Source organism: Antennarius striatus, chromosome 10 (assembly GCF_040054535.1).
Source record: "Antennarius striatus isolate MH-2024 chromosome 10, ASM4005453v1, whole genome shotgun sequence".
Taxonomy (NCBI): Eukaryota; Metazoa; Chordata; class Actinopteri; order Lophiiformes; family Antennariidae; genus Antennarius; species Antennarius striatus.
In genome coordinates, this window is record NC_090785.1 from 17,570,468 (window position 1) to 17,595,267 (window position 24,800).

Below are 24,800 nucleotides of genomic sequence, written 5' to 3' on the forward strand. Positions count from 1 at the left end.
TAGCAATTTATGAGTGATGTTTGAATATAGGTGAAATGGAAAACTAAACCTATTGAATTTGTTATGCAAGCTTTGTTATATCAAAACCTGCATTATCACCAAGCAACTAATCTGATTAATTTAACCGTCTGCATTGAAATCTCAAGGAGAGATCAGCAGAGATGGACAACAGGCGACGTCTCATATCCTCTTTTCCGTCTGATGCTCGTTCAAACTGCTTCGTATAAAATAAATACTAAAGAGATACTGATATTTGAATACAAGATAACCTGTCCTGTTTTAGCCTCTCTTCAGTGGTTGAAAGAATGCTTTAGAGATGATTCTAACCTCCTCAGGCAGGTCTGTTCTGTCTGTTCTCAGATCTCAGCTCATAAGTAAAGGTGACTGGACTTTTACTCAGTCCTTCAACCGCCTGCCTGAATATCCAAGGCTTGCAGTAGAATAAAGGTACATTGAATCACTTTTAAAACCTGTTTTCAAAAATGTTTCTATATTATAGAGGGACCCTGTGTCAAAACTTGTTTAAATAACTTTATTATTTATTTTGATAAAATGCTTACATGCTGCATATTGTTGGAGAAATAAAAACCTAATTAGGGAAGAGGAGTCCAAAATAATGGTTTAGTTATTAAGCTCTGGACCTGGACCTGGACATCTGGACCTTAGAGGACAACCATTATGCTGATGTGGCCCTTGGTGAAAAGGAGTTTGACATCCCTGCCTTAGAGGAACCTCATAGGCACACCGAGGGCCTTTGTCGCACAATCACGATCCTCAACCTCATTCACTTTGATATCTTCAGATGTGGACTGAGACAAAAGCCCTAGTCCTGTCCTTGTCCGTGGTTCCACAAGCACTCTGTGTTGAGAAGTCTTCTCCTGCCACTGGTCTTGATAGTACTTTGATGACATCTGGTCCTTCAAAGTACAAGAGCATAAACACAAACTTGTTCAGTCTACTGCTCTCTGCTCCTCATCACACTGCCAGATCCTTATTCCTCATCCTCTAACCTGTGTAGGTGTGTGTATGAGTGTGTGTGTGTGTGTGTGTGTGTGTGCGTGCGTGCGTGTGTGTGTGTGCGTGCATGCGTGTGCTCTTTGACTTGAGATGCTACGTGTTCTAGCAAAAGGTCAACAGTCCTAAAACAAGAGACAGAAGATAGAGAGGGGGAAAGAGATGAAGGGAGAGAGAGAGACGCTGATGAGGAGTAGGAGAAGTCGAATCTGAGGGGCTTTTGAGGATGGATGGAGTAGCAAAGAGGAGGACTGTCACCACAGTCATTACTGGAGTGGTTAACACTTAGCTGTGGTGTGTGTGCGTGTGTGTGTGTGTGCGTGCGCATGTGTGTGTGTGTGCGTGTGTGTGTGTGCGTATGCGTGCGTGTGTGTGTGATGTGGGGGGTGGGGGGTTGCTGCAGAACAGGGAATATAAGAAAAGCAATTCAGATGAGTGGAAGTTAGCATAGAATGAAGTATGAGAGAGACTGAATGGTAAAAAAGCTAAATGTATGAGTTTGGGAAGAACTTGTCATCCATCACTGAGCACTCTCACAGACTAATTTATGAAACCATGATAGGTTGTTCCACTCCACTGCGTAATATAATACAGTACAAACAGTGATGATGCATACAAACCTAAATTTGTTGGTGCAACACTATATTTCATGTTTAATAAGAGACTTGATTTTGGGCTGCGTAGCTTAGCGTGAGTCTCTGTAGTACTGTTTCTGAATGCATCACTGTTAAATAAAGTGTCATCAGTATGTCTTTTATTTTCCTACCTGTTTTCCTCCCATCTGTCTGCTAAAGATAGACTAACGTACGGTGCCAGACCACCAGAGGGGGATTCCGCTGGAGACTGAACCCATGAAATTGAATGTACAAGGCAGATCATTTGAGCTACTGTTTATATTATACTTTTTCACCATCAGAATGAGCCATCACATATAATGTCGCAGTGGTGTCTTAATGAGAAAACCCCACACTGAATCTTTTCAAATGAAACTACAGTGAATGAGGGGGAGAGAAAAAAAAAAAATTAAAATTAGTGACTCGTACCCGCATTTATGTGAAGAATCTGTGCTTGTCCATGTCTGGTCTCGTCACAGGCTGACAGTTCAATTAGTCTGAACTAAATGATGCATGGCGTCTCCCTCATGGCCCTGGTAATCGTCAGTGTTCTGCTTTGAAGAGCTCATATTGTGCATGAATAGATAGCTAAACCAACAGAGCTAAGGCTAGTCAGAAGTTGAAATGCTGGAGTGTGTGATTTGCTGATCCCCATAGATGCCACAGCAGAGCATGGGACCAAATTGGCTTCAACCCTCATAGCTCATCATAGATTTGCCGTACTTTGAGAGAAAATACTTTTTTTCCCCCTCCTCCCCGTTGCTTCTGCGACACAAAGTGTTTGCAAATGGCTTTGAACTATCTTGAGTTTTAATTAGTTATTCTTCATCAACCTGGGAACGAAGTGTGCTGGAGTGCGTAGGCGTACGCTTGTGGGGTGTGTGTGTGTGCTCATGCATACATGGAGATTGCAGGTGCATTCGCCTTCTCACGTGATCACGTGGCTTGGGTGTACGCACGTGTTGGTCATACCGTATAATTGTGGATTTCTTTTTCTCTAAGCAGTCATTTTGTGCGAGCGTTAGGAAGCACATGTCAAGTGCTTTTTCTGGGTGTTGGCAATCAGGAAACAGAAGCCAGACAGTGAGGACGTTTGAAGTCGTCAGAAGTTTCTTACCTTGATCTGCATGCAGCAGCCTTCCTCTAACTGCCACCAGCGCAGAGCAACTTTGTGATTTGAGTCTTTGCGTTTGTTTGATGTTCCAAATGTGTCAGAGGAGGTGGGGGGGGGGAGAAGAAAAAAAACGGCAGTGATTTATTTCATTTGCTTTGTTCCTCATATCAGCAAAGGGACATTACCTTTCTAGAATCTTTTAAAAGTAGAAAAGTGTTGCGGAGTGTGAATGGAACCTGATGAATGGTCAGCGCCAGGTGAACGTTTTGACTAAATGCAACATGCTAATTAATTTCCTTAATGGGCAGGTGTTATTTGTTTTTATTTAACAGCATGCTTGATTGTTGTGCTAGTAAACACTTTTATGAGCGGGACGGAGAATCCGGTACCCTCCCATACCCTTTGTTGTTTAAAAGGCCCATATGGATTGTGAATCGGCAGCAGCTTTCAAAGCATCATTAGTCATGCGTAAAAGACTGTTAGCGCTTTAATACCAGCTCTGGGCTCAGGTTCTGAGGATCTGCTTTAATTGCCCACCTCTGCCACATTGTGCGTTCATGTAAGCACGTGTGTGCGTGCACATACTGCGTTGGTGTGTGAGTGTATGTATGCAGGTGTTATTTGTGTATTTACTAACTGCAAAGGCCAACGCTAATAAGCCCATGAACTAAGAGAGAGCTCTGAGATGGAAATTTAGACACACCCCTTTGAATAATGATCTGTGTCTGTCTGTGTGTGTTTGTGTGTGTGTGTGTGTGTGTGTGTGTGTGTGTGTGTGTGTGTGCGTGTATGTGTGTGCATGTGCATGGTTAGCCATCCACCTGTTAGGTCTGACCTGGCATCTGCGGCACGGCGATAGCCAGCTGTACGAGAACGGCGTGAGCTCTGCAGATCATCAACAAGAAGACCGCAGCAAAAACAGACCCACCAGCTCCGTCCACCTGTTGGACACACTCAACCCTGAAAACACACACCCTGGTGATAGAGGTGAGCCAGCACAGACACGACAGACACATTAAAAACAGATGCTCTGCTTATTGCTCAACTGTCAGTAAGAGTCAAGTAGAAAATTGGGCTTCGTTGTTTAAATGTGTTGTAAGAAGACTCTTTTAACGTTTTATTTCACCAGTGTTCAGCTAATTTATTTATTTATTTTTTGTAATTTATGAAGCGTTTTAGAAGTAGAGTGTTTCCTTAAAGCATTGGGCAATTTTCCCAGAGCAAGATTAATACATATGCAAGATAAATTTCCCTGATATTAAGTTTTTGGAATTCAATCTATGAATTATGGACAAATAAGTCTAACCTATGTTACCTTGGAAACCTGTCGCTATTTATTAGCCGGCGCCAGTTTATAGGCTTTAGCCAGCGTTACAATTCATTCCAGCACTAAGGTCCCTTTGTGCTGCTGTGTTGTTAACAAGACTATGTACTTACTGCATAATTAAATTCTGAGCTCTCATTTTTTTCTTAAAGGGGAGCTTTGCAATTGTGGATGAGAACTACTGCGTTTGGTATTTGCAAGAAACAAACCAAGAATTTATGATAATTACTAATTACCACTGATTGCTGTTGTTATATATTTTATGTTAACTCTTAGTTTGTCTGTTTAATATCTTAAATGACTCCCAGTTAATGACAGCAGAAAATATTGAACATGGATGAAAAAAAATTATGTCTGACAAACATAGAATGCAGAACATTCTATGGAGAGCCTTCCTTCAACATCAGTAGTTGTGTACATTTTTTGCGACTCTAGAAAGAAGTCCGATAAAAGTCTGATAAATAGCCTCAAGCCAGTAAATAAATAAGAAAAAATCTAGTAAGATTACCAGTGAAGCCAAATCCCTCCTTTGCTTGAGGGTCATCAGTGGTTCAAGGTTACACACAGCGGCGCTGCTTATGTAGATAACACACCTGATTGTGTGACCATGAGCTAAAGCTGCCCCTCTGCATCTGACACTGCAATTCATTTAAAAACAAACAAAAAAATAACATTTCAAATGTTAATGAAATCGTTACCTGGGTTTTAGTCGTAGTTGAGAAGTCTGTAAAACTTTATTTGATCAATCCATGGTTCGAATTAATAAATGTCACATCTGAAAGAAAAACAGAACAAGTTCAACAAAACAATGGATCAGAGGGTTTTGATTTCATGTCTAGTTCCTCTGTAGCTCTCTCTGAGCTCATACGTAACTGATTAACAATGCTCTGTTCTTTTTAGAACAATAATTTTTGCTCTTTTGAATCTGAGGTTATGTTATTTGTAACGTTATATACTAAATATGTGCTGCTATGTGGCTGGAAACAATGAATGTGAGCTTCTTCACTGTGAATTGATGTGATCTATAGTTGTATTAGCTGCAGACTTGATTAAACAGGCATTATACTCGAATCTGTTTTTTTTTTTTCTTAGCCACCATTATTCAATACCCATGGGCCAATTAATGCGCCGATAGATGGGGAAAGGTTGGCTTATATAAATACATGTGAGAGCAGGTCAAACAGCATTGTATTTTCTCTCACTTCCACACAGCATTCATCTCAATGTACTCTAGTTTTTCTCTTCTGTTAATGAAAAACACCCCAGCAGTCTCAGGAATATTCACTTTTGGATTTATTGGAGACATAATTATTAGAATAATATTAACACCGATAAATCCTCTTAAAATGTAAATATGAACATTTAAAGATTATGATTGAGACATATTGAAGCTGACTTTATCCACTTGCAGGAATCTCATTTTTATTGCATTAAGTCTCTGGTTTGCATACATAGCCGACTTGGCGCAATGAATTTTCTGATACGACAGAGAGACATCAGTCCGGAGACCAGCATTGAACTGATTACCGATTGAGCAGAAAGGCAAGGTAATTTGTTAATCATGTTTCCTCTTAGCTGGTCCGTGACTGGAATACCTTCCCTCCACTCGGCCGTCTCTCAACTAGCCAGAGGAATTACTAACACCATTTTAACCCCGTGACATGGGACATTAATTGTGAGTGTTCCAGGTCATGAAGTCAGATGGGACACAGCAACCTTCATGCCTAGACAGACTCTGATGGATATTATATTGGATACTGTTGAATGTTCATGTTCAGCACTTATACAGAGAAAGTGCAAGCCAAACTGCAACCCGCTGCAATTTGGGCAACCTGGGACATCCCTAAAGCAACTATTCTTGATGAATCCTCACATTCTGAGGATTAAAGCTCTCATCAGTAGCTAAATCCTCCGATAGAGCACGCTGGGGTCATGGAATTCACTTCCGAGCGTTGCCTCCCAACAATCCATTGTTTCAAATCTTATTGCTTTATGCTTGATAAAAGCCGCGAAATCAAAATGGGCAAAAAGCTAAGCCATTGAGGCAGGGGGCTCAGATTAATAAAATTGGCACAGTGGAGGTGGTCCGCAGGCATAGGAGTGCCGGAGAGATTAGAGATTAGACTGTAATCCAGTGTGGCAGATTATCACGTTTATCCTGCTGTACCATCACCTCTCACACCACGAGACTGCACAATCCCCTAGATTACGCAGCAGAGGATGGTGAAAGGAGGCTGACATAAAGAAAAAAAAAACAGGAGATGAGTGAGAGGAGAAGTGTTGATTGATGCAATCTATGTGATGTTTGAGATATTCACCACATCAAGGAGACAGCGGCTAAATTACGGCTGGCAGTGAAGTGCAGTTTTTATGAAACAATTTATTAGTCATTTCCTTCATTTTTTTCCCCACACAGAGAATGAAGCAATCTATTTTGGGGTTTTTTTTTTCCTTATGAGATTTTCTGTCTAGATGCACAAATAAAATCACACAATCGCATATCCATGGTAACATAAAGATATCCGAGCACAGTGATTGGATGATAGCCATCAGTCTCTGCTTCTTTTGATATAAACTGATGACATGATAGAGAGAGAGATGAAACAAGCTGGGTGAGATGATTGGAAGGTAGTAATCTCTTTGTATTCTTGTTCATGCATTTTTAGTGTTGTTTTTTATGTCAACTTCAATGTCATGAAGAGAGCTTCCCTGTTTGATTTGTTGGCGCTACACTGAAATTGCAGCACAGACGAAGCAGCTTGCAGCACAGCTCCAGATACTAATTGACATATTGTGTCATCTGCGTATGGCTAGTGTCTTGTCAAGCTGTGTTTTATGTTCTTTGTGCCTACTCGCCCACAGTTTTCTAGGGTTCACCAGGAGCCCTTATAAGTCCTCCACACATTAAAGCATCTCTAATTTGTGCTACATTAATTGCCAGTCACCCCCTGATAACCAACCTCGGGCTGATACGCATGCTTGAACACACAGCCTTCATTTTTCTCCTCTCCTTTCTCTATTTCTATATCCGACATGCATTCATATCGCCATTCCACTTCACACACACACACACACACACACACACACACACACACACACACACACACACACATACATTCACACAAACCATTATTCGATTGAAAGCAGAATGTCCAGAGAAGAAATTTCCCCTCACTGCATTCTGTAAACTTAATGAAGTACACTGAAGTTTGTGAGAGATATTTCAGTCAACATGGAACGCCAGCTATATTAATGGCATGAAATGATACAAACTGACATATAGTGGGGAAGCCTAATGTCTCATTATGATGTGAATGTGATGAAATGTGACGCTTGTACTGAGCCATCTGAGCCCACGAAAATGACTGCGCGAACCATTGTGTGACAGGAGAGTTGGGCTGAATTGTTTTCACTTTATCTGATGGTGTGGTAGGAAATGGTGTGCAGATGGATGGAATGTGACACAGACAGAAAGAAGGGCTCTTAAAGAGCACATCAATATTCTAGACAGTGTGCAGAGAGCGTGGAGGGAGGCTGAGCAGTGTGTAAGAAAGGGTGTGCATATTGCATGCTAGTATGTGGGGGGGGGGTGTCTGTGGGAGGGATGAGTGTGCATGCGCATGCTGGTGCATCTGTGCAAATACTGATGGACTGGCCCCTGTTACACTGGTCTCATTGATTTTCTCACGCTGGGAAACAGTCTTGGGATGTAACACACACACCCTCCCACACACACACACAGACGCACGCACGCACGTGCACACACACACACACACACCCACACGTGTAGAGAAAGTATAGATCATTTAGTGAACCCCCTGTTTGAGAGACTCAAGTCAAGAAGCCAAACAGCAAGATTTTCTGTATGTTACTCTGTCTGCATTTAAAGCATGTCATCCAAATATAGCTGCAGGAGATGTAACATAATTTCAGTCAGTACCTACAGTGTAGATGACACATTTCATGAGGAGCGGAGAGCTTTGTGGAGCTTTATAGTACATTTGAGAAAAGTAGATTGATGTCTCAGGCTCTGACATCAAAGACAAGAAAATTTAATTCAATTTTATTACCTTGATAAAAAGAGGCGCGCTATCTTTTTGATCAGAAAATCAATACCTCAGTACTTCAGAATCGTGGTCAAAGGACATTAAACATGGAGTCCGAGCACATGCTCTCAGCTTGAGTGTTTTCATTTTATGCTACATCATACCTCCTCTCGACTACATTCAAAGGAAAGTATTGCGTTTTGTTTTGTTTTTTTTCCCAGCTGCTGGCAGCAAATATCAGGAGTCTCAAAGTGAATGAAAATTCATTTCTTCTTTTGAATATTCATCATTATAGGCAAAAAAAACAAAAAAAGCCAGTGTGTTGCTTGCTTCAAATTTGAATGATGCTGACAAAACAAGTTCCCAATGGATGCGTTAGACCCTTTTCTTAATTCAGGTTGTTTTTTTTTGTTTTGTTTTTTTGCTGTGAAACAAAAGTCTCTTAGACCTTGGCCTTAAAATTGTGAGTAAAAATATGATGGCACACCTCATATTACGAAGTCTGTCCGGAGACAGCACATCAATACCAACCTCTATTAAAAATGAGCGTTTGAACTTCAACTCTGGCGCTTTATGATGTGCGACGTTATACAACACATGTTACATGTCCAACAATGTAATTGCGCTCAGAGTGTCATGGTGTGAATGGGTTTGTGAAACGCATATCCTTGCCTGTCACAGACGTTGCCTGAGGCCTGATGGTATAAGGTGAGGAGGAGAGAGTAATGGAGGGCCTGGAGGCCGAGAGCATTATCTTCTCCTGACTCTGACTGACACTCATTAGGCTGCACAGTGAGAGAGGAGGCTGAAAGCTTATTAAGCCAACTGCTCAAAAGGCCCTTAATTGAATCCAAGTAATTATAGAGACCTTGCCCATTGTGATATTTTTATTCATCCTGCGGCAAACTCAATCTCTTTTTGCATTTGGAACACTATTAATGTTGTCTGCACCAATGTGTGTGAGATCCACGCAGCGGTCTCTGCTTTAATATCAACTTTACACTCGCGCATATACTCACACAGTTCTGGTCCCCCCAGACATGTCCTGTCACAAAGACCCCAGCTGCACTTTTAGTCTGTTCTCTGCTTCATTAGAATCTGAGGGATAATAACATTAATTGCAAAGACAGTTTAGTTCCTTTGAAAATAGATTACAGGTGTAATTGCTTTACCTGAATAACCCGTAGGCAAAAGAAATTAATTAGACCTTGTGTCCCGAGCCCTAATGTAGCTCATCTCTTTTTGTCCAGCTGCTTGCACACACTAGACACACATAACGCTGAAAAGAATGCTGTGGTCCTCAGCAGTCCTGCTCCCGAACCATTCATCATTTCCGTGAACTTTTAAGTTGTGCTTGATGGCAGGAGTGATCTGGCAACGCTCAACATCCATCGCCTCTTAAAACCAGCTCCCACATATTTACAGTATATACCTTAATTCGCTTTTAGCCTAAAACTAGTCTTCTGCAGCCAACTACTGATGAAAAGCATAGGAGAAGATTTACGCCGTGCCATTTATTTTTATTTTCTTCTCAGTAACTGCTAACAAGTGTGAATTTCAAGCTGCATTTCATTTATTAAAACCGCAAGATAGCAAGGTGTGAGAGAACTTTACCTCCCTGCTTGCGTGTTGGCTTGTAATCTTAAATTCCCTTTACCTGCCAAGTGGGAATAAAAAAGAGGTTTTGCTGTGTTGGAAGATTTTCTTTTTTTTGTAACGAGTGGTCTCAGATTTAGTGCAGAACTATGATGCTACAACGCATTGATTGACAACGAGTAATCTGAACAGCTGGGGATGCCTTAAGGAACCCCAGTCACCATGCAACCCATCTGGGTTTCTGCGGGACTCCCACAATGCCTTGATCCTCCCCTTCTCTTTTACTGGAGAGCACCGTCGTTGTGTACTGCTGAGACAGAAGACTGGAGAAAGAGAGCAGTGTTTATTCTTTCTTGCATCAGCAGCTATAACTTGACGCCGCCGACTCGTCTCTTGGTCGCGGTCCCTTCCGTCTCTTCTACAACCCCCTGTCTCTCACGCCCCGTGGCTTATTTGCGCCGCTTTCTGTGTTTCTTTCTGTGCAGCGTCGCATCAAAACCCAGAGAGGCTCTATATAGTAATTATCATGAGAAGGATCTGTCTGCTCTTCTGCCCGTCAGCATGCTCACCGGCCCGCCTGCAAGCCTGTCTGCCTGCCAGTGCTCTGCCAACTGCCATGCCCTATTCGTGTCCTATTCATCTGCCGTTGGATAAAAGCCTCCTTTCCGGGGGACATCCATCCCTCTGCTGGCTTTTTTTTTTTTTTTTTTTTTGTGGTAAAGCAGAGAAGTGAGGATTAACATTGAATGGAATAGACTGCTGAGGTAAACTAAGCAGGAATGCATGAATGCATACCTTAGTTTTCCTAAGCTGCTTTTATTCTACTGGTAGAGATTTGAGCGCGGGGGTGCTTCATACCAAACACCTGTCTGTCCTTTAGCTTTCATAACTAGCCTTTTTGAACCCTTTATTCTCTCCCCTCTCTTGTGTTTTGTTTTGTCTTTCATCCTCTTCTCCTTTCCTCTGTCTGTTGTTTTTTTTGTGTGTGTGTGTGTGTGTCATAGCTCAGTCAAATTCAATCAATTAACAAATTAATCAATTCTGTTTTATCAATCTTGGAGTCCTTAGAAGAAGGAGATCAAGGAGACGGAAGATGAAAAGCAAAATCCAGCACTTTGACGTTTATTAGGATGACATTTTACACTGAGTGAGAATAGATCTCAGAAGTAATGAGGGCCTGCAGCGATGCTTGAGACCTTGTGGGGCTACATCAGCATGCTAACATGCTTACTTACTTGCTTTTTATCATGTCTGCCATATCTGTTTAGCTGAAGTGATGAAATTAAGTTTTTATTGTGTGGAGCGTACCTGAGGAGCTTGTTGAAGCAACCCGGAGCTGATTTGAAACAGAACAAAAGGGTGAACTTTTGCAGTCTAACATTGTTTTTAGTGTTTGTCCTGTTTGTGCGGAGGTGACGGTGTGGGGGCCTCACTCCTGATGCACTTACAGAATTCAACACTGCAGCATGCAAACATTCCTTCTCAAGTAGTAGTGAAAAAGAAAAAAAAAAGTCTATACAATCCTGTTTGAATGGCATCAGAATTGGTTTCTTTGTCATTGAAATCTCACAACACATTCGTTTTGTTGCAGGAGCATCAAGTCTTTTGTGTGTCTTCAAGGTTTTTGTATTATTCAGGAAAGTCCCGGACGTATGCTGGGAACATTGGTTCAACAAACCTACACATAACCCATCTGATCATCTCATGTTGACACGGATGAGTCAACAAAGCCCAGTGGTTGTTAGTGAACGGTGCCTGCTGAGGCTGAGGGTCATTGTTTGGAACAAGTTGCCAGAATCAATATCAGAAATAAACATTTATTGAAGATTAGTCAGTTAAAAAAAAGGAGATAACATTTTTTCACTATACAATTTCAACTGCATATGTAATTTAAAAAAATTTAAAAAAAATAGAAAACTATCACTGTGATGTGCTTTAATTTGTTTTAATTTGATTTTCTATGTGCAGTGGTATTTTAAACTACACGTTTAAATGAGTCTGATGAAAAGTTCTCTGCATGTGTCGCTGCTAACGTTCTGCTCTTTAGATGTGATGTTTGTCACGGTTACTATCTTAGGTTGGTTTTCTGTTGTGTAAATGTTTGCTAATTAGCTAAACACACACAGATGAGGCTGATGGGAATGCCATAATCTGTGCAGGTGTTTTGGTCATAAACAAATACATTTAGCAGATTGAGATTTTAACCTCATGGCGTTGAAAGATCCCCAAAGTTATTCTAGTACATCTGAAGGGGAATATAATTTAAATACCACAACTCATGATAATCAATTTAATTGTTTTTCAAAAATTCATGAAACTACAAATACCCACTTACAAAAAGGCACAAAGTCTCTCACATTTCCAAAATGATTTACATGAACAAGGCTCCTTAAATGTGAAAAACTATTCTCCCATAATCCATCCTTATGGTTTAGCTGAGATCGACGGTCTGACCAACCAAAGCGAGTCTTGACAGGAACAGAATAAAGGCAGGAAGCTCTCGCTGGCCTTAACCTCTCTATCTGTGTGACGGTACATGCAATATATTCAGGGTGGCCTGCAGGTGGGCTAGGTGTCGCCATAATGGAGTAGTAAAGCTGTAGGCATTATAGATTGAGCGTGAGAGTCCTTATCCATGAATCTGCCCCTAACTGTTCTTCTGTCTTTTTGGCCGTAACGATCGACTGGCTCCCCCCTGTCGCCGTATTTCCCCCATCTTAGTTTAGAAGCAGAGATATATCTCTCCATAAAGGCCGACACAAAGAGGGCTGGAGAGCCTAGCCTGCTCCCCGGCACAAAAGACTCAGGCCTGGTGGTTGATAAAGGCTTATGGAGAGGAGCTGATGACTGGGGCACTATTGGAGAGACCTATTCTCTTCATACACAAAAACACTCTCACTCAAGACACTATCTTTGTCCTGCGATGTTGGTTATAAATGTTTATGTGTGTGTGTGTGTTTGTGTGTGTGTGTGCGCGTGCCCTTGCCCTCTTCCGTCTTCATTTCACACACACATCCCACCGCCAGCACACATTCTTTTCTTTCTTGTTAGAAGATGCTAATATTGGACATGACAAAGCCCCAGCAGACTGCCCTCAGACAAAACTAAAGCAGTTCATCTTTATGCAGAACCTAACCGAAGGACTGCCAAAGCAAGGTATCCTGAAAAGTGTAATTTTCACCAGCATTCAGTCATTCCCCCCAATTTTATTCAGTCTTGCCTCATTAGTATTTCTGCTGCTCACTCTGATGTTTGACTTCAGGTTTGTTATTAATTGCTCCTTCTGATACTAAAAAGAACTTCTTGTCCGCTTTGACAAATCTGCAGTATGCAGCTTAACACCTCTCTGTGTTTTCCTGTCTGCAGAGAAGTGGGTGCGAGGCCGCGCCATTGACCGTGGAGAGGTTGACATTGGAACCCAGCAGAGCCAGGCGATCCCACCAGGACTTTTTTGGAGGTTTCATATGACTGTGCACCATCCGACCTACATCAAGTTCAATCTGTCCCTCTCACACAATGCGCTGCTGGGGGTTTACGGACGCAGGAACATACCGCCTACACACACTCAGGTAATGGAGGCGCATGCTGCTGCATGCTGTTCGCCAAGACGAGCTTGTTTGCCCCAATATATGTGGCACTAGCTGAAATAACACATCCAAAGTGATGAAGTGGATACAACTACTGTTTCTTCAAGCACAGTTTTATCTCTTTGGTGTTATCCAAACACAGAGTGGGTCCTTGACATTGGCTGCTTCTGCTCCAGTCTAATTTCATTTTATGAACTAAAAAAGTAAAAATTGTAGATCATATTTTAATGCAAGTTCAATCAGGAGAAACTACGAGTTGAGGTAAATATATGAAATTAAATATGTCAGAAAGTCTTGGAACTTAGATCTGATGACATTTGTCCTGAGCAGCTACCAGATACTGGTGGCGGTGGCTGATGACCCTGATTAAACTGATGAATACTGAAGATGGAAAATCTTGAAGACTTGGTCGTGATGGAAAACAAAATACAGAAACAGAAAAAAAAAAACATGAAAAAGACCTCCAATATGACTGAATAACTATGAGGATGTGTACCTGTGTGTAGCTGTAACTGGCTGGTGAGGACACTTAAATTTTCCGTCAACAGCTCCAAATAAAAAGAACAGGAAATTTAAAATGCAAAACTTAGTAGTCCTGACCAAACTTCATCGAATGCAACACCAGTTTATTTTATGATGTCCAGTTCTTTACCATTGGTCAACAACAACAAGCAAAGAAACTCATAGTTTGGTATGATGTGTGGATGATTAAATACCAGTGATGCGAACACAAAAAGGGAATCATCATTATTACAATTTAATCGATGGATTCAGTGTTAAGCTTAAATGCAAGTGACCTTAATGGGGAAAGTAGCACAAACTCAGATCCTTGGTTTCAAGTACAGTAACTAACTGGATATACAGGTGGTGTTATTTACATATTGAATCATCATTCTGCGATACCCTGATATTCAAGAACAGTTAAATGTAGCAGTGCACTTCTTAAATAGATATTATGTTCACTCCTGCTTCACATCAATTTGCAGCTTTACCTCCCGTCCAAGATCTTGAAATTAAGTTTCAACTTTCACATTCTGTTTCATATGTAAAGGATATCACTTTAAAGACTCACATTAGTGCTGTGTCAAGCAAAGTAGGAGAAAAAAATGCTCTCCATGTGCCAAGAGCAGAGGGACACCACATAGCATACGCCTCCCAAATAGAACTCATGCTGACAGAAATCTAAGTACAGAGTTACTCCTAAAAAAATGAGACATCAGCAGGTAGAAAGAGATGACAAAGGAGCACGGCTTAATAGCCAAAAATACATTAGTTTTAATTACAATTTAAATCTAACATTAAAAGCTATGGGAGCTGAAAAACATAACTAATCAGCACTCACCCAAACTTCCCACCTTGGATCATATTGTACCGCCGTTCAGAAGGAGGGCTGTGGAAGAAAAATATGGATCTCTCCAAGGTGCTGATTCTATGAGAAACGTTCCTTAAATACTAAAATATCTCAGATAAATTGGTATTAACAGTGTTCATTATTTCTGTAAAGGTGTTAAAACCAGGAGTCTTTCATTAAACATGTGAAAAGTCTCAATTTTATTCTCTCTCCATCTTTCAAAATGCGGGGTTTAGAGACGGAGAGCAACAGAAGGTGAGAGAGGGTGTTTTCTCTTTTTAAATTCATCCATCCATTTCCTAGTAAATGTGTCGACCGTAATCGTCTCGTCTACAGCAGCTTTTCCCCTTTTTGCTTTGCGGGTCAAGGGTGTGCTGGAGTCTATCTCAGCTGACTACGGGCTAGAGGCAGGGTACGCTATGAACACATTGCCGTTGCATTTCGGAGTTACTAACAAATCACTTTGCTCTAAATCACTGATTTACCAACTCTCCCAAACCAACAGTATCTTCTTGTAAGCCTACGTGAACCTACCTGACCTTCTTGGTAACCTTTAGCTCATAGGTTGATCCTTTCATCATCAGAACCCAGCTGACCTCGCTACCTGATCTCCAGAGGTGAGGCCCATGTTGATCGTCACAGACGTGTCTCTGCTTAGACGGATTAGGGGTTACCCAGCGTTGATCACCGTGTCTGTGATCACTCATTTTAAACACCGCTAAAGCCAATCAAACAACACAGGCACAAATAAACTGCATTGATGCTTGTTTTGTCATGCAAGTTTGCGAGCATCTTTTATTTGATCCCGGTGCAGAGCAGCATGAGCCGCTGTCTCCTGTTTAACAGGTAGCATTTATGAGCAATGAACAAATCACTTTTTTATTCTTGTTCTGACAATGGAAAAAGAAAATATGTAAATGAGAGCAATTAAATCATGAGTCTGGTTATATTAAAACACGAAGTAAAAGACAGTGGGAAACCGGTTTTACTTGAAGGGGTTACAAATTAATCAGAATATAGTTCCACACAAGTCTGACTTTGATTCAAAAATGTTGTCCTTGTCAATAAAGGACAGGTGAAGACATGTGTCTGTTTCCTCGTGAACAGGAACCTCCTAATGGATGTTAGATGTTCAATCTGTTTTAGACTCATCTACAGAAACAATACAGACACACACTTGTAGCTTACAATGTACTGTATAACAGCGCTGTGTTATGGAAGGATACAACACACACACACACACACACACACACACTATCTGCTTTTTAACATCAGTACACCCCTGCTGTTGCCTTCATGAAGAGGTCTAATTAGGTGTTTTTGACACTAGTATGACACACAGCCCTCAAGGGAGTAACACTGAGCGAGCTTGCTAGTTCAAGGAGGTTTTAGGATGGAAAAGGAAGAGAGAGGAATGCAAGTGGCAGGGAATGTAAAAGAAATGAGAGAGAAGCACAGGAATGTTACACTAAAGAAATAATAGTATGTTCCATTTGAAAACCGAGGTGGAAATGTCTTCCCCTGTTGTTCAATGCCTGTCAGGTTTTTGAACTGACGGCTACAGAACAGGTCTGATAGAGTGAAGCTGAGCTACCAGTGAGGATGATGCATACATTTCATAATTCACATTTAATGCTAAAGGTATTTGTCTAATATAAAATTCCCATTTTGCTCATCTCTATAAGCTTTTTGTTGTTGTGTGTTTGTGTACAGTTTGACTTTGTGAAACTGTTGGACGGGAAGGCGCTGCCCAGGTCCTTGACTGATCCCGTCTCAGCCGCCAAAGCTCCCAAAGGCCTGTCGCTGAGCGGCCTGCAAGAAACTGGTTTCATCGAGTACATGGACCCGGGAACCTGGCACCTGGCGCTCTACAACGATGGTCGCAACCTGGAGCAAGTGTTGCTCCACAGCACCCCCATAGGTGAGGAGGAAGAATGCCACTTCAGCGCCTGTTCCCGGATCTTGTTTCTTTGTTTCTTGGCTGTTTTTTGTTTTGGTTTTGTTTTTGTGTATGTGTGTGTGTGTTTCAGGGTTGCTTCACCCTCTTGACCTTTCACAGAAACCATCAGATCATGACTAACTGCGGTTTGAACTTATTGACATTTAAAAAGTAACGCTTCCTGTTATGAGAGTGCAGTTTGGCATGGTGAGAGAAAGCTGCTAGAGAGGGGAGGACAGCTCCGATAGTAATGACAGGGCTTGCTAACTGCAGCTCATTGCTATGACACACACGGATGGCAGTGCAAATTGACGGATGTGAATAATGCAAGACTGCGTGGCTGAATATAGACAAGTGGATAATTACAAGGGCAGTTTCTTCACTCCCACTTTGCTCCTTAAGAGAATACAGTGATGAAATAACAAAAAGGTGTTGGGAAATGTAGCAGCACAGTAACATCATGAGGGCAGACTTGATAATTTATATGTAGCAGACAGGTAATGTGGCAATTACAAGGTGTAAAATGTGTGCTGAATAGAAGAGCTCCAGAAACAAACTTCATTTTTGGATTTTCATCCCTCTGTTCATTGAATCATGTAGTTTTTAAAATATTTGGTGAACGATCATGAATACTGCTACGAGCTTTTTCAGTTTTTAACGTGCATGTTACTGACCTTCTGAAAGCCACATCATTAAAAGGAATCACAGTACCCAAACAGTGCAGCGAAGACGTCCTTCATCATCATATTGACAGAGTCTTTATACAATGACTGAAAGCTGGTGACAGCTAAACACAGATTTTATTTCAAAGCTGTCAAACATTTCGTGACTTGTACGCCGTCTCTAAAGTCTGGAATATCCCAGGCCTATTTTGAGTCCCATATTTTGTGCTAAACAGCAAACAGCAACACAAAGAGTTAACTTTCATTCTTCTCTTCACAATCAAAACAAATATGGAAACAGCAGATGGGCTCAGAATAGCAATTTCCTCTCCTGATATGGTTTTGCAAATGATTAATCAGTCAAATTGGCTTGAAAGAGTAAAATTATACCAATTAAATGATGTCAGAGTGATGTCAGCAGCCTTTTTTTAACCTGCAGCATGGGTTATGTTTATGCACCACATTGTTTTGGCATAAAAAGACATAAAAGCAAAACCTTTGAGCTACGGTAAAATCAGTTCTAACAAGAGAGTCGCTGTGCTTATCGTCAGAGTAGGGCTTTATGGGAAGATCAGGGAGAAACGCGATACCCTCCGTCTGGTTTGGAGCTCTTCCGCAGCAAATAGTAACCGGATACAACAAATAAACAGTGGGTAAATTACAAAATGGCTCCAAGAGAATGAATGAATGAATGAATGAATGAATGAATGAATGAATGAATGAATGAATGAATGAATGAAAATAAAACACAAGATTTAGAGCAACACATTGAATTGGTTGTTCAGTGACATACTTGTTTTCAAAGAACAAGGCTACATATCAGCTGTAAAACATATATTTATAGTATTTATGCACTACAATGACAAAAATACCCCGCTGTCATTTATTTTATAATCATTGTCAGTTCAAAGTCACATGTGTTTGTTCCATTGTTCAGTCATGAGGCATTATTCTTCCAGTTATACACACACACACACACGCACACACACACACACACACACACACACACACACACACACACACACACACACACACACACACACACACACACACACACACACACACACACACACACACACACACAAATGTATCCACTCTCTCTGAGTATTGAGTTGCATCTTAATTTGGTGATCCTGCTGAGTCAGACAAAAAAAAACTGTACCGTATGTACAAATGCTGACATATACTGTAATAGTTGGTGATATGTGTTGTTACCTTATGCAGTCATTTGTCAGTGATTCTGACTGTAATGTTCAAAGGGATAATGTACATTTTGCAAAAACGAATAAAAGGCAGAAATGACAAAAATGCTGATACCATAATTCACTGTTATGTGGAACCATATTTTACCATTATGGAGAGAAATTAACAAAAGCAGCAGTGGTAGGGAGATGTTTTCCCTGCCCCAATATTAGTTATTTTCATGTGAGCCACAACAACTCTGATAAAATGACTTCTGCCTTTCTGCCACATTCCATTCCACCCACAGTGCTGCTTTCTGCAGGGCTATTAATTATATATAACTGCCTTTCTACAGCTGTCATCACACATGCTCTTGACTATTAGAATTTTTTACACAATTGCCATCAAAGTAGGAGGAAAAAGTTTAATGTGGATTTGTGGAACTTTAAAGAAAATAGGTATTGAAATTAAAAAAAATGACTAGGTAGCACCTGGAGACTTCTAGTTAGCTGAGCAGCCATTTAATTTTTCATAAATTCATAAAGCCAAGGGTCATAAAGCATGGCTGAAACTTTACAGGCCCATAAAGTACCACAGGAATGCGTATTTGACCAATCAGATTAGTTGGCTGGAAGCACCTCTTTTATAATAGCATTTAACTGTAATAACTTATGGCTTGAGTGGTTTCTCACAGGAAAGGGTTTACTCAGTGGAAAAAATCGAATGGGTGTCTCAAGGATGACCCCCCCAACCCCCACCCCACCACCTAGCGTACACACACACGGACACACACACAATAACACACACACTGTAACAAATAAAGACATGGCTTTCCATAGATTACCTGTTAATTGTCTGGAGATTTTTATAGTTGAGTAATGGACCTGAGATATATGGAGCTTGTATCACCGTGACAACCCCTGCACCTTACAGCCTTCTGAGACGCTCTAACAGATCACCCTCTCATCTGGATGAAAAGGAACGCTGTGTCCTTGTAGATAAGTTCTTTTTTCATTGCATGTGTCAGGTGCCAGATATAATATTGGAATTTTTGTACATTAAGCTTTTTTTTAAGAGCAAAAAAAAAAAAAAAGAGAGACTTATATGGAAAAAGGTTTATGAGCCCTCCTGACTGCGTGGGAGAAAAGATGATTGCCACTCGGTCTCTCCATCAGAATGACAGTGACAGGTGATGGAGGTGAAAATGACTTTGGTTTCTGTACTGATGCGCTGCTGTGGAGGATAACACATAGCTGTCAGCTACTGGCAGCTCATTAGCATTTGCCACACGTGCCTCAAGGCGGGTGTCACATAATGACTTTGTATGCTTGTGTTTGTAAATGTGTGTGCTTGTGTGTGTCTGCGTGAGAGAGAGAGAGAGAGAGAGAGAGAGACAGAGGCAAGCACTGATGAATTTGTCAGCCGTGCTTCCTGAGCAGAGCTAACCAGTGGTTTGATCTGAGGGCTGGTCAGAGGAGCCGGGTGGGATGGATCAGTGTCAAATAAAGGATGTCATCTTTTAAACCCTTTTTAATGACTGGGTCAAGTTTGGAGAAGGTTCAAGATCAGCAGCACAGTTCAGATCCCTACTTTGATCAGCCTGAGCACGTTTTTTTTTTTTTTTTTGCCATGGCATCTGTAACCAAAAAATGAAATTTTACATGATGGGCATGTCAGTGAGTAGCTAATTGAAGTCCAGTGGTGAGGTGTGATGAAACCCCGACACCCTACAGGGGGATGTGATGAAACACAAAATCCTGATGAGAAACACATCTTGGACAAAGGTGTGACACTTATCTTCACTGTATGGCGAGCATACCTCTTCTGCTGATGTGACATCGACCAATCCCCGGCAACTGGTTCACTCGCAATGTCATATTTTATGTTCCGCCTTGTTCCAAACTGCACCCTTGTAAACAGTTTGTTGATTAAACCCTGATGTTTGTAAATTTGTGTGCAGTGTGTTTCCAACTTGTAATGTAGTGTAATGTGCTTACTGCTACTGAGTGTAAGTGAGTGCTTGGCTATCCCCCAGAGAGTGATAGCAGCTGGATCAGACTAATCTAATATAGCCTTTGAGTCTGGGGAGCCATCCATTGCTTATCAGATCTCTCATTCAATAATAGAGAGCTATGCCAGATTATGGAGTTGCATTATATTTGGAATATTCTCAAGTTTGTTTGTTTGTTTTTTTCTGTGGCATTTATGGTTTGTGAATGTGTGCATATGTGGATGTTTCGTTGTCTGTGCAGACACGATGGATGGCTGCTCCACCGACTGTAATGGGAATGGAGAGTGTGTGGCCGGACACTGCCACTGCTTCGCTGGATTCTTGGGACCTGACTGTGCCAAAGGTGAGATGTCTAAGTAAGAATTGGCCTGGCATTAGTAGAGTATATTCATACAAACTAATAACAGTTAGCTTGTCTCAAGACATTTTCTGACCTTCCTTCAGTCTCTGTGACAGTTCATTTTTTTTAGGTAGAAGAGATAATTAGGCCTTTTAATGTGAATTTAAATCTATTTAAACATAGATCTTGGTTTCTTTTCATATTTTACTCATCAGGCAACAGTAGAAAAGGAAAAAAACCACATTTTTTGTTGTTGTTTTTTTTTCCTGTGTCTCTATTTTTCAAGTCAATCCAAAGTCCAATTTGAGGAATTTACCAGAATTTCAAAGCCTACTGCATCACACGATGCACACATAATCAACATAATTTATAATAAGATATGAGTAATAATAATAGTAATTATAAGATGCTTTGTTTTATTAGATGACAATACAATTGGTGCATTAAGAGGCCCACTTTCCTCACTGTCTGTAATAAACACTGCTCAATAATAATAATAATAATAATAATAATAATAATAATAATAATAAGGATGTTAAAGATGCATGCAGCAATGAAAGACTTTTGGAGTGGATCTGGATGAACATGAAGTATTCAGGATATTTTCAAGGAGTGAAAAAGGGCTTCCGTTCAGTATTTTTATCAATTATGCATGAACTACTTGACAGATTTTCATGAAACATGGTGGAAGAATAGGGCACATGTCAAAGGAGGAACCGATGGAATTTGGAGTCGATCCCATACATGTCAATTCTTGAGAAATGCCTGCAAGTCTTTTGGATTTTCCACACCTCAAAGTCTCAATGGAAATTCACAGATTTCTTCAGAGAAAATACAGTTAACATATGCATTGTGAAAATAGGGAAACATTATGTTACAAGTCAAGTTAATCAAGTAGAATGTTGACTAACTACACAACTCGAGGTTATGTACCGTGGGTGATTTTTTTTGGAATTTGTATGGTTTGATTAAACCCTTTCTATTTGTATATTCTTTCTTTTGGATTTTATGGAAATCATAAGGATTAAGTGTTACAGATGAGCATCTTATGAGGAACACACAAATGAGATCCAGATATAAAGTACATATTTTCTTTCATTTATCTGTCTCTGGTCTGCTAGCAGTTATTCATCCTTTTACCTTGCATCATACATTCCTTTCAAATAATGGATGGACCTTTGCTTTATCTCAGCTGCATGAAGGATCTGGCCCTCCGTGACCATGCAATATAAATCCTAAGGTTGTTTGCCATGTTTTATAAATACACATTTTCTAAAAATGTTTCCTCTTTTATTTCTGTGTTCTCATCCTAATTTGCTGCTGGTACTGTTTTCTGCTCATGAAAAGCATTTCCTCTGTGTCAGCCTGTGGTCTGGATACTTTCAGTATTTTCACAGCTCAAATTCAATCAGTATATTATCAGAATCAATATATGCGTCGCTCTTTATGTTCAATGTAGAGTTCACTGCAAAACAAGCTGAAGATGAGTAAGCTTGACACAAGTCTGATGATTAATTAAGCTTTGTGGTAAATTTAACTTTTAAGAGAGAATGGAAAAATGCTTTTAATCAGCCTCTATTATCTTGCATTGGCCTTGCTGCTGGCTACTCTGTAAGGCAAGGCTGTCATTTTAATCAGCATCTGACCTTAAAATAAACCGCAGTGTCCCATGTTTGTCTCACAATGAAGACACCCAAAGCAGCACTGTGGCTCCTTCTTTTAAAAGTTTTCATACAGATCAGAATGCTAATTTAAGCTTTGTCATGAGATTTCATCAAAAAAAAAAAGGCTCAGATCAAAATATCGTGATCATTTTGACAGAATTACTTACTGACTTTCTCAATGAGTAAAGATCACTTTTGAATCACGGATTTTTATTAACACGGAATAAAAATAAATGCAATCAGGTTGATGTGACTCCTTTGTTGTTGTTAGTTCATAACAAGCATGTTTTTTTTGTTTCATCTTGAGAATGAATTTTTTAGGCCAGAGCATCTCTGTGGCACCACACTGCATAATAATAGGGATGTTTGTGTCACATGGATTAGCTTAGTAGAAAACTGCAGCCCTTTTTATATTGCACTTGAGATTTTCATAATAAAAAACATTAGAATTTTTTTATCACTAAGAAAAATATATCTTCCATCACCATCCTTGAATTACCTTCATTTTTTTAATCTCCCACCTTCTTTCATTTGTGTCTCGCCCCCCCCTCCCCCTCTTCCCGTCTTGCTTTCGCCACATCCTGTCCTTCCTTGTAAAATGACTGTAGTAGTATCAGTCACATCATGTATAAACAGATTCAATCATATCCCATCAGATGGTTTATTTACGCTCATCATTTATTCATTGACTCGTCTCATCTTTGCTCATTTCAGTTTTTGATATTCTCCGTTTAAAAACTTTTGGCAAGAGTTGTAACGTGTGAACTGTGAATTTATTATGATAGTAGGGCACAAAGTGCTAGATTTAACAAAGGAGACAAAAAAACAAACATGTAGCACATGTGCATGCATGAGTGCACTGGGCCTTCGTTAGAAATTATAGCAGGGAAAAAAAAAATAACACTGCTGATTCTGGATCATCTTCGTAATCCATTTGAAGGCTGGTTGAGCCGTGCCTCCTGTAGCTGCTGGGGTGTAACTGTCAGCGAGACACTCACTGTCTTTATTCTACCTGGCTGTCATTACATTAGCCACACGGTTCTCCATCTCTGCATGGAGATTGCTCTGCTTTCCACACTCATTCTATAAACCTCTAATGCTCTCCTTCCTAATCTTTCGTTTTCACGATTGTTTTCACGGCCTGTTCGGAGTGGCTGAGGTGACGTTGTGGGGGATTTTCTCCAATTCCTAGGTTGCCGTGGTAGCTGGGCTCAGGTGGTGCTTGAGTAAATTGAAACAGAGTAAGGGATAAGCTCAAGTGTGTGTGTGTATATATGTGCATATTGGTGTGTGTGTGAGAGAGAGAGAGAGAATGAGAGAGAGAAAGAAAGACACAGAGGCTGCTTGAGGATTTGCTGAATCTGCGCACTAGCTGAGATAAGAGAGCGTAGCCCCACTCACAGTAGGTTACTGCGGTCTCTCAGCTAATATACTGCAGCATTGTGTGTGTGCGTGTGTGTGTGTGTGTTTGCATGTGTGTACTACTGAGCATGAGGATGTTATCTGTGTTTGTCCTGTTTCAGATTCGTGCCCCGTGCTTTGCAGCGGTAACGGCATGTATGAGAAAGGAAGGTGTGTGTGCCTGGCGGGGTGGAAGGGGGCAGAGTGTAATGTGGAGGAAGGTCAGTGTATCGACCCCACTTGCTCCAACCATGGCTCCTGCATTCAGGGAATCTGCATTTGCAGCCCAGCTTACAAGGGAGTGAACTGTGAACAAGGTAAGTTTTCCACCGTAAAACACACTCTGATGTCACATCCGCTCAAGAAAAAATGGTTGCATGTACAAAAATCTGGATGAGAGGCTTAAAGAATGCATCCAAATGGAAATAGTATTTAGTTTATGTTGAAAACTGATCAAGTAGATATGAGTAATTTGAATATCAGCCGACCCACTCGCTGCATCATGTCAAGATGTCAAGTTTATTTAAATTCATATGATACAAATATAGAAAACTACCACCAACGTCTTTACAATCTTTAAATCTGTCCACAGTGGACAAGAATCAGTGACGGCAAAATAATTCAAAATGACTTTAAGCCTTAATTAGGTTCAGCTATATTTTATATATTCATTCTGAATGAATGAATGAATGAATGAGTGAACATTTGATGGAGATAAATTACCCTTCTTCATTTATGCAACAGTCCACCGTTGATTATATAAAATTCTACCTTTTATAGTTTCATATCTTGTCTAAAATATAATGTCACAAACTGTTATTTGTCATCTTTCACATTCAGTAAAATGTCAAAAAATTCCGGGTGAACAACTCATCGCTCATTCCGTGTCAGCCTAACCTTGTCTTCACAACATCGGGGTTGAACTTCAGGCAGGTTAATCCCACCTGGAGGGAAA

General features: G+C 40.6%; 1 protein-coding gene across 1 annotated transcript in view; it reads left to right on the forward strand.

Annotated features, from left to right (window-relative positions):
- The window catches only part of tenm1 (teneurin transmembrane protein 1), a 153,797-nt gene that overhangs the window by 63,470 nt on the left and 65,527 nt on the right, over positions 1-24,800 (forward strand). Inside the window, exons 5-9 of the mRNA XM_068325098.1 lie at positions 3,556-3,729; positions 13,075-13,277; positions 16,360-16,567; positions 20,682-20,783; positions 23,968-24,162. Coding sequence (XP_068181199.1) covers positions 3,556-3,729; positions 13,075-13,277; positions 16,360-16,567; positions 20,682-20,783; positions 23,968-24,162 — 882 coding nt within the window. The remainder of the gene's footprint in view (positions 1-3,555; positions 3,730-13,074; positions 13,278-16,359; positions 16,568-20,681; positions 20,784-23,967; positions 24,163-24,800) is intronic.